The following is an 11406-nucleotide window of genomic DNA, read 5'->3' as shown; positions in this document are numbered from 1 at the left end:
TTGTAAACACAATGGGCATGTAAGCCAAGTGGGCACCTCTGCTGTGACAAAAACAGGTTTTTCGCCATCCTGCACCAGATCCAGTTACCGAGTCAGGCTACTGAGGCGAGACCAAGAGAGGGTGACCTTGTCTGTGGCGAAATCTGACACAGGTTTTCACATGCTGGGTGGGGATTTTTTCCCTCTCCTCCCTCCCCCTCTCTTTCTCTGGCTTGTTATCTCCTACAGTAGGTGGCTAATTGCTATGATGTTGTAGATTACAGTTAGCATGCAGCTCATATTGTTTGTGTGCAGTGTAGTAGGATGTAAAATCAGATATAGTCACACTGAGTAATTCTTTGGAAAAGCCACTGAATTTTTGGGAAGCGTACAAATGAATCACTTTACAAAAATATACTAACATGTATTTTACATTAGACAAGTTAATATGTAATAGAAAATGGGCTAAATAAAATATGACTCCTTCCTGATGGAATATGATTCTGATCCCAGAGAAGATAAAGTAGAAACAATGTCATAAAAGTAAATATTACATTACAGATATGCTATTATTTTCATATTAACAAAATTATTCCCCACAGCATGAACAGTACTCAACACAATAAGATCCTTTAGTCCGTAAACCTCCTAAGGATTGAAATCCGTCCTCGTACTGATCTTGTTGACTGAGTTTTATAGTGTAGTTCCAGCTATAATCTCAGTTTACCAAGACCCTAACACCTAACCTCCCTGGATGGAGTGGCACTTGGTTATGGAATTTAACATCTGCACCAAACCCTACGTCATGTACCAAAAACAGTTTGGTTCGAATACTTGCCCCTAGTATGCACGCTGCTGACAGCTGTGTGAAAGGTGTCATGGCTGACAGAATGATGGCGAATGGACTAATACAGTACTTTTCTATGCACTGCAGCACACCCAAAGTGCTTTCACACTACTTGCCCATTGACCCATATACACACACACCAGTAGTATCACCAGGAGCAACTTGGGGTTGAGTGTCATGTTGACTGAAGAAGCCAGGAATCCAACTGCCCACCTTCCACTTAGGAGACGGCCCACAGTCGCCTCCACCTTCAGTGATGGAGGGTTTAGTCAGGTGACACCAGCCTTGTCTCACTCTACTAAACTGTCTCCTAATTTCTACCTCTTTGGACATAAACACTCATACATGTAGTGACACACTCAGCTCTGTCGCCCAGGCCCAGTCGCAGCTCACAATGTGGGTAAACAAGCTAATGTTTAGATTTCACACAAATGGAAATTGATCCAGCCGACGTGGCTGTGTCACTCAGCAACATGCCTGTTTGTGTTCTTCTCTTTAATATCTGTGAAGGGCAGTATATGTGAACTTTCAGATCTGTGTGTGTATTGTTTGTCTGTGTGTGATGGCATATATACCCAAATATGAAGCCTTTGTGTACAGCACTAAGGGAAGCTGTAGACTAGTTTTTGTCGGTCTCTTCTAACATTGACCTGAAAATGATGATGGTGATGGCTATAGAGATGATGGAGGTGGTGATAACAGTGCAGGTAATGAGGGAGGAGATGGTGATGCTGGTGTTAATTTTGGTTGATGTTTTTATCGTGCCAGAATGGTACCTGCTGCAATCACAAGTCAAAATTCGTGTTTGAATTTGTTTTCTTCCATCATTTTGCACGATTTCAGAATATGTGCTGCTATGAAGGCCTGCAAGATAATATTGCAAAAATATTTGGCCATTTCACATTTTGAAAATATTGCTAACAATGGCCAAAAAGGTTTTGACATGTGTTTTAGAATTTGACCGTATTGTGCAAAACTGAACCAAGTCACCATATCTAGATGCAGCATATTGCAGCCGTACAGAATAATGAACTGATAAGGTAAAGGAAGAGTGTGATAGTGTCCTTCCATTTTTTCATTTGTTCAGTAAATAAATGCCTGATTTTCTTACCATTTGTACTCATGACTTGTAGTAAATGGTCAGCAGCAGCATTTTGAATATGTAACACTAGCATAGTTCTTTAGAACTGTGGCTCTGTCAGGTTCATCAAAGCTATAATCCCTGAAGTCCTCCTTTTCTTTTCTTTTTGTCCTGCTCCTACATGAAGAGGATGACAAGGGCGGTCAGAGAAACACAAAGCACTCAGAGTTGTGTGTTAGGAGCCGTCTGAATGGCACCAGGCCTAACGAGGGCCCGGCAGGGACCCTGAGGTGGACCTGGCACCTGCAGTCTGTCTTTGAGGGGAACTGGTTGTGTGTGTGTGTGTGTGTGTGTAGGAAGGGTTATGGAGGTGTGTGTGTGTATGCTCTCAACAAGACGGTCTAGGCATGATGCATGTGTTTTTACATGCATGTAGCATGGTAGGGGCTGCCATGATACAGCATGTACTGTTCTTAAGGTTGCACAGGGTGCAGGGTTACAGTGATAATATACAAATCATAATGTTTTCCTTGTTAAAATAATCTCAAATCAAAGCTAATTTTAGTTTCCAGTTTCATATGGTAATAAATTAAGGCTTTAACTATTCAACTGATAAGAGTGTATAAGCAGTATTTTAAATCTTCAAATGTGTGTGAGGTCATTAGATTCATTAATTTGCCATTGTGACCAGTTTCAGTGTGCAAAGAAAACCGAGGTGCAATCAGTGTCTAATCTGCTGGAATTTGAACACTCACTTTGAAAACCAAACTTTAGTGCCAAGACTAAAGCTGTATACTGCACAGCTGTGAAATAATTTTTTTCCTGTGAAGTCCTCAGACACACACACATGCACACCACTGATTAGATTTTCTTGTTGTTGTTGGACAGTGTCTGTTAGATGAAACTCTCAAGCCCTTTTGCGTTCCTTCATGCCCAATTGAAACCCTTCTGCATGCACTGTAACAGTGGTGCTGAAGGCTCCGAGTGATGGGTGATACAAATAAAAAAAGAATAGTTTGAAGGGAAAACACCAGTTTTTTTTCTGCTGATTTGTCCACACCATGGATTTTAGAGGGTGCACAGGCTTTGGAGCGGATTATGGAAACCAGACCTGGTGAGTTTACACCAAAGGCACGGCCCCGTAGAGTTCAACTGTGAACTGTGGACAGCTCACAGGAAACACCTCTTTGTAAAGCAAACATACATGTATTTCATGGCAGCCACTTTACTGATTTTTAAAGTTTGTGCTCGAATGGGTGGACATTTCAACATGGTCTCGATCTAATTTCCTCTGCTTTTCTTCACCTTGTGGTTTTTTTTTCTTTATGTCTGGTGGGCAACCCTTCCCACACACACACACATATGGTTTGCCCACCTCTTTCTATCAAAATAAGAGCTTTTGGGCAGTGGCCATTTTTCTTTTCGTGTAAGCTCGAGGGCCAGACAGTTGGGGTTGTTTTGACAGATTCTGGGACTTCATTGCAGCAGTAGGGCTGTGAGTAAGACAGCTGTTGCTACTACTTCCATAACCCCCATCCCAACTCAGCCCCTTCACCTGGCCTCCATATGATTATGATATAATTAAAATACACAAACACGCCATAAATGACAGAGACACACTCCTCTGCCATCCTGCCATATTTGAAACCTGGCTCCTGCTGTGCCCACACATACTAACAGGTAAAATGTGCAGGTTTGTGACATTGAAAACAAAAGCAGACTTGTTCATTAGGGCTAAGATCCTGGGGTAGTTGATTTATAGCATAACAATGTTTTTTTTTAATGTCAGGCTTCAAAAATCATAAAGGTTGTGCTTACTTGTGAGCATTATCTTCCTGAACAAAATGTGTGTCATAAACTGTTCTTATCAGATCTTATTTTCCACAATAATCCAAAAGCCTATGGAAAAATCCCATTGGCCTTTTGTTGAGGGAACCAGGGTGAAGCTGACTTCGAAGATAAGAGGTTGGCCTTAAAAAAAAAGCACTCTGTGGGAGCATAAGCACTAAAGGCTCTGACACCTGATTTGAAATGAATTCAGGCAATCTGGAATGAAGTCCTTAGGGATCTGCCTGGTTGATAAAATGGAAGCATATCAAATACATATCCAGGGGTCAGGTCATTTAGTTATAGACCATCATCTGTGCTCTATACTTTAATATACAGTACAGTCCTGTAAGATAAGGAGTGTCCATTCAAGCTTACCCTAGATGTATAAAAGAGATTGTAATGAGTGTGGAAATGTTCTTCCTAAACTATTTGGATTTGTTTTAAGAGACATTCAGGAAAATACCTAAAATAATTTATAGGTTTTTTTTTTCCTAAACGTGTTCCTCTCACATGCCAAAGTTGTCATTCTGTACAAGAAATGATCACCTGTTCAGATGTGTTCTACCTCATTTTGAAACTACACATGCCAACTTCCTCCTGGCTATGCAGAGTATGCAGGTTAGTAGGGGTTACCAGTGCCACAGGTGTTTGGTTCTTGGACACGGTGGCCTCACCTGCCGGATGCACGTTTGACTCAAGGGTAAAATCTAGAGTGAAAGCCTCTCTTGTTTTTGACTGGTTGCCAACTCTTCTATTTCTCTGTGTTGCTCACTTACTTGGTCACTCTTACCTCTTTCTGCTCTGCTGTCCCCTCCCCTCTCTCTTTGATTTACTCGTTTCTCCTCACTCTGTTCTTCCTTGCATCCACATCAAAACCAGGACTGACGTAAAGCAGGTCCAGCGTACCTCTGAACATAGCATGGCCTCATCAAAAATTAGGTCATCTAACATGCCAGAAGATATGCAAAACTCCTCAGCAAATAATATAAATCTTCTTTAGTTACAGCAAATCAATATATGTGCGATTTGGAGGAGCTGAAAAACAGCGTCGATAGCTCATTTTGTCTATATTCTGACATACAGCAGAGAGATGATTTGGAGGAGCTGAAAAACGGCGTCGATAGCTCATTTTGTTTATATTCTGACATACAGCAGAGAGATGAAATGAAGCTCAGGGGTGTTGTCACTCACTCTGAGACTGTTTTAAATTAATGGTACACGGACTTTCCTGCAAAACTTCCAGGAGTATTCATTGCATGTAAAAGCCAATAGATTAATGTGCTTGACATGACATACCGCCCTGATCGGCCTCGTTATCCTCTTCATACATGACAGTATGCGTCAGTGAAAAATACATGATAAAACAAATCACTGCTGTAACAGCAGGTCAAGGATGCACAGTGAGCACAGCACAAAACACCTTGTCACTTTGTTTGGTGAAACGTATGTTTCATAAACCAAACGTGCACCTCTTCTGCTGCATTATGACATCTCACACACTCAGGTTTGACTGCATGTCATCACTTTTTGTGTTGTAGCAGGACAGAAACGTTTTTATACAGGAGATGCAAAAGTAGTATATTTCACAGCAGTGACAGATGCTATACAGTCGGTGCATGAAATGCATGAAAACAAACTTCCTCCCAAACCACTGAAGACACAAACCTGGGCCTTGATTCAAGTATGTGGCTTAAGTATGAAAACGGATTAAAAACTGAGCTTCGCCTGTCGACCACTGGCTGCCACATCCCAAATTTTAGCCACTACTTTCACTGAATTACCTGCTTTATGAATCACCTACCGTAAAATATTGTTGTTAACCTGACAATACCCAACATTTACCAGCATTTAGTCAGTGCCTTGTATTAATTTCCCATATTTGAACTCCAGAATTAGGCCTCTATGACCTGTCTGTGAGCTTTTGGTTCCCATCACACACACTGCATTTTTTGTGTTTGGTGTGTGTTTTTGCATAAATCCATGACGGCCCATCTCCAAGTTAGTATGACTCATCAAGGCCTCTGAGGATTGTGGACTGACAGGTTAGGAAACCACATACAGCAAATGCCTTCAGGCAGGGAACAAAGTCAACTCATGCTTCCTCAGGCAAGCCACTTATTAACCCAGACAGCCTGCTGTAATCCTGCACGTTGGAAAAAGTACCAACAAAAAATGTTTTTGAAGAATAGAAAGATTTCACCAGATCTACAGGGAAGACCTTAGTCATCATGTTCAGTGTCATAAACCCAGTGTTTCCTTTCATTTTTCATTTGATATGAACAGTGTGTGAGCTACAAAGCAGATTTGATCTTGATTTAGCCACACAGATTGCGGGGGCATGTGTTTATAAATGGTTTGTAGTCTTAGCTCAGCCACAGGTCAGAATGAAGTTGGCCAAGAATGTGCTCAGCAACAACGCTCCAAGGAGAAGATTCCCGACATTCCCCACTGGTTAGGGAGAGGTACCGGCCTTCACAGATAGGAAGTCATCTGTCATTAGGGGTTAATCACTTCTTGAGGAGGATTGCAGTGCCTGGAATGATTACTTTTGTTATCGGCAGTGAAACTTGGCGCAGAGAGAGCAGATTAGTTGTTTTTTTTCCTCTTCTATTTATCTCTTTTCTGTCTTTGTGTGTTTTGATCAGCGTGACTGATTCAGCGTAGGCCATGCTTGTTTTTCAAAACTCACCATTGCACTGTTTGATTTTGCTCTGCAGGGTAATCCACTGAGTGCGTTTAGCCAGCTTTAGTGGAGTATAAGAGCTTCAGTATTGACTAGAAGTTGGTTAGTTGGTATTTCTTATCTAGAGGCATTTTTACTGTAATTACTAATGGCTTAAATGTAACGGTGCTTATCATGTCAGTGGTGCAGTAAGGTGGATGCAGTCCGTCCTGCAGACTCATTGCAACATTGGAACAACAGAGAATTTATCCATCTGACTTTTCCTGATGGCATTTTGTTGTCTCCCACACGTATCTGTGTTTATTTGTTTTGGTCCTGTAGTCTTTTCAGGTGGGCTGTCTCGGTCCCTTGGTCTAGTTGTTTTTGTCCTCTTCTCTTATTCCCTCTTGTCTTACCTCCTGCCAGTTGACCCAAGTTTTCAGGTGGAATGATGCCATTACAGCAAGAGCCCTTCAACGCTTACCCTCCATGGCAAGCCAAGTATTTGTCTTTTGGGGTCCCCCCTTACCTCCTCCTCTCCTCCCCCCTCTTCCTCCAACTCTCCTACCCCAAACACTGTTCCTTGAGAACAGGAAGTGTATCTTGTTAAGTGATGGATGGGCCCCCTGCTCTTGCTGAGAGGAAAGAAAAAAGCCTTTCTTTTCCTCCAGTGCAGTCAGAAGTAGTTTAGCAGTCTCAAAGCTGAGGGTCGGCTCTTCTTTTTGAGAGCTCCTTGGAACCCTTGGAGCCTGAGCGCCTGGAAGCCACAGACACTTCTTCATTCATTATATTTGCTGTGAATTAATTGCTGATAAAATAGCAGGCATCATCTTTGCACTTGAAAAATATATTGAATTTAAAAGACCAAGCCAAAGGGGGTTTAACAGAATTGTGGACTTACTGCTTACAAGCATGTTCGTGTACGTGCAATTGTTTGTCAGTGTGCATGGGAGTGTCTGTCTGTGAGTTATTTAGCCGGCGGTCAACAAGTTTGTGTTGGCATGCTGTCGCCAGATACTTCCAGGGAGAGCAACTCAGGAAGTGTCCCTGGCACGTCCTCTGCATAGTATAATACACACTGCTGCTCGACCTGCTGTGACAACCACAGGCTGCAACCGTCTCACCTCCTACACACACACACAAACCTAAAATACCCCCTAACCTGTTAGGGCTATGACAACAAACTAAGTCTCAAATGTGTTGTTTTATAGTTGTTTGCCAGACACGTTGGGTTCTTTGAGTCTCAAGACTTTAATGTCATGTTGCAGCACTCAAACCTTCCGTCCATCCGTCTCCCAGCACGCCTCCCTAACAGCCACTGTTTCCCTGCTTTGAATTACAGTAAAGTTATTCCTCTCTATTCGTTATATACCGATGGTTCATTACTGTTATGGCAGCCCCCCTCACCAGGAGGGTGAGGGAGGACTGAGGTTGGACTCAAGTTTGCAGACCCAGGTGCTAGGGGGAAAAACATGATGGTAGCAGGTAAAGAAAGAGAACACAAAAATATCAAAAGAACATAACATGGGAAAGTACAGTACTTGGATATGTATAATATGTAGTGTAGTTTAAATGAGTGTAGCTCGTAGGTAGTGTGGTAGAGTCAAGCCAAAACGCACAGTGTCTGTCAGCGTAGCATTCTACCAACATGTACAGTCCGCGTTACTATGTTAATGTTCCGGCAAACTGAGGTGCAGAGCCCACAGGATAGAGAAAGCAGAGGAGAGAAAGACGGAGGAGAGGCAGCGGCCGCCGAGCGGCCCTGACAATTACCCACCAAAGCTTGATTCTCTCCTCAAGTGTGAGGAAGAATCCAGAGACCTGAAAAGCAAGAACCTTTCCACTCGTAATCCACTGGTCCTTTGTCAGCCATTGCTCTGTTGTGGTTACCTAAGAGTAGCTACTAATGTTTGTCTCCTGTTTCCATCCCCTTACACTCCATTCACAGGCACAAGAACGCAAAAAGCAGCAGATAAAAGGCCAGAAAACTGTCCACTATTCCCACTCCTGTAACAGGAAATTGGTTATACAAAGTGGAAATTAAATACACTGTTAAAAAAGATTTTAAAATTGTATCAAGCACACTGGTCTTGAAATGCAGCATTAAAAGACAATTTGATGGTTTCTGAAATGTCAGAAAATAGTGAAAACATCCATCACTATTTTTAAGAAGTTGGTGTCTCTAAATTGTCTACTTTAGGTGACTAATAGTCCAAAGACATTCAAGTAGATAAGTCCTACCTATATGTTTATCTGTCTAATTTTGAGAAGTTAACACAAGCAAACGTTTTGTATTCCTGCTTGATAAATGGCTTAAACAATTATTCAACAATCACATTTATCAACATTCTGAAAACTGAACCCAAGTACCTATGTTGTCTCTTGGGTGTCACCACTGGGAAATTGGGTTAATCCTGTCATTAACCCAAACTCCTAGCCTTTGAATGTTGTCCTTATCTACTCATCAAGCAAACAGGATGACATGCTGTAAATGTTCCTAGTCCAATGGTGCATGTAGAGTAGCAGGAATAGCACTGTGATGACTATGTAAACAAGAGTTCAAAGGCTGCTGGTCCAGTCTCTCCAACCTTCACTGATCACTCCTGACATAACATCCTGCATGGCTTGTGTCTGCATGCGTCTCCTGTCTCGACTGCGCTGGCCAGGGTTTAGCCCACTGTGGCCTGTCTGGCCCAAAGCCAGGCGCTCCACTGTCATTACATCCAGGCCTCACTGAGACTTGGGAGAACAACAGCAATGAAACTGTCAGGTCCATTTGATATTTGTTTTTCTGTCACTCCTTCATTCTGTTGCTTCAGTTAAATTGTTACACATGGCAAATGAAATACTTTGTTATTAGTTATTTACTAGAAATGAGTGTTCTTCATCTAGCTGGCCGGTCAAACCAAGCAGTACTGTACCATATCACACCTAGTTGCAGCCTTGCTGAGGAGAGTGAATGGAGGCAGCACGTATTTGTGTGTCCATCTGCTTGTCTGTGTTTGAGCGGCGCCTGCCACTTAATGATGTCTGACAAGCGAGACAGCAGCAGCTTTGGATATTCTGGGGTCACAGAGATGTGATCTGTAGGAAGTGAAGGGTTTGTCTGATAACATCAACATTGTCTCCACTCTGACTGCTAGAAGTGGAAATGAAAATTTCACAGTTTGCATTTTAGGTATTTGGTTCTTGGTCCTGTTCAAAAAGGCGTATAATCAATGCAATAGGAGAAGTAAGCTTCAATTCCTATGTTTACCAAAACAGACAAGCGGTAAAGAGGTCAAAGGTCAGAGCCATGGTGTTTTAACAGTATTTTTGTGACACCAGTGTTATCAGAGGAAGTGCTGGAAAAGACCTGAATCAAAGAATTATTTTCCATTGAATTTAATGTCAGACAGCAGGTCAGCTATTTTGCTGATGCATGATAATGATTTGTAATCCTTAACCTGACAGATGTGTGAAACATGATGGTTAAACAGATGCTGTCCTCTTTTTGTCCCACAGGCTCTGATGCGCCCAGGTCGCCTCGACCGAATCGTCTATGTGCCTCTTCCAGATGCTTCAACCCGACGGGAGATATTTTCTCTTCAGTTCCGCAACATGCCCGTGGACCCAAGTGTGTCTCTTGAAGACCTGGTGACTCAGACCAACAAGTATTCTGGAGCAGAGGTGCGTTATGTTTTCTTTATAATGAGTGCAGGAGAAATGACAAACAACTTAACCAGTAGTGAATACCACAAACAAATTAACATGTCAACCAAATGTTCCTGTGTCTTCGCAACAACAGAGAATTGTCAGCACAAGGAGATTTATGAAATTAATTATGGCTCTGTCACTTATTGTATAAATAGCCTTTATTATCACTGGAATCGTTTAAATTCAACAGCAAAGGACTCCCTATTTTGTCATCATGTCCGGATTAGTATCAAGTCTCAGTGTTTTCTTCTGCACATCTAACTCACATTAAAATTTAGTCTGTGCCATTCGTGTATTGCAAAGTTATATGATTTAGTCTTATTGTTGACATAAGTAAAGCTTAGTTTTAGTCTGACAACCATGCAGGCAGCTTTTCAGACTTGTTCCTTGTCAACTCAGGCTAAAATATGTTAAAATAGTTAATAAACATTAGGTTTAATATTGATGTGCAAATAGTGCAAAGGATTTAAACGGACAACCTTAGAAGTCTACATTTTTACCTTGTAACTACTGCCAGCACACAAAAGAAGAAATCATGGCTGTGGCCTGTATTGCAGCGTGATGCTGCTGTGCTTTTCCATGATGTCTGCGCTGTGTCACAGAGCACCCCCGTGATCTCCCAGCCCACTGGGAGCAATCGTACAAACACTCCTTTGTGTGACAGATTTGTCTCTCCGCATTTGACTGCCGCGTGATTCACATTGTCTTAAGTGTCAGAACCGCTACCATCTTCAGACGCAAATAGGACATTTTAAGAAATAGTGCAGTTTTGAAAAGAACAATTCACCTTTTGGCCAAATAAACTCCTTCAGCTACTTGAAGTCTGGTAGGTTTTAGCCCGTAGCTGTATTACGATGCAGACTTAAAGGTTTTGAGAATTTCTGTACTGGGTCTATTTCGCTCTATCTCTCTTTTGTTCTTTGTCAGAGAAATTGTGTTTGTCTTTGACCTTCAGTACGACTTATAGTTCATAGTTTGACAGAAAGAAAAAAACAAAAGATGTACAGTGTATCTGTTCCCCTGAATGTAAACCTCTGCTGCATATTTACACTTCCAGGGTTACATCATAGAAATGTCATGCTGGTCTGGACATGCTCAGAAATGAACCTTTTGTCACTGATTCGGACACTAGTGTGCCAGTGAAAACATATTTCAGTGCTGTCCCAGTCATGCTTTGTGTGTGACAAGTATAGCTGTAACTTTAGCAGCTATCAGTGCGTTCATACGAGAGCCCCTTTCCCACTGCCCAAAAAACCCGTGTAAACTCACCACACCTCAGACTTTGACAGCAGTGGGAACGCAACTACTGGG

The 11406-nt window shown here is 42.0% G+C and overlaps 1 protein-coding gene across 2 annotated transcripts in view; it reads left to right on the top strand.

Moving 5' to 3' along the window:
• The window catches only part of afg2a (AFG2 AAA ATPase homolog A), a 101130-nt gene that overhangs the window by 69846 nt on the left and 19878 nt on the right, over window positions 1-11406 (top strand). For both annotated transcript variants that reach the window (XM_020594068.1, XM_020594067.1), the window contains exon 16: window positions 9904-10068. In XM_020594068.1, the coding sequence (XP_020449724.1) occupies window positions 9904-10068 (165 nt within the window). The remainder of the gene's footprint in view (window positions 1-9903; window positions 10069-11406) is intronic.

The sequence above is a fragment of the Monopterus albus genome, unplaced genomic scaffold (assembly GCF_001952655.1).
Source record: "Monopterus albus unplaced genomic scaffold, M_albus_1.0 scaffold21.1, whole genome shotgun sequence".
NCBI classification, from domain to species: domain Eukaryota; kingdom Metazoa; phylum Chordata; class Actinopteri; order Synbranchiformes; family Synbranchidae; genus Monopterus; species Monopterus albus.
This window is presented reverse-complemented; position numbering and strand designations above follow the sequence as displayed.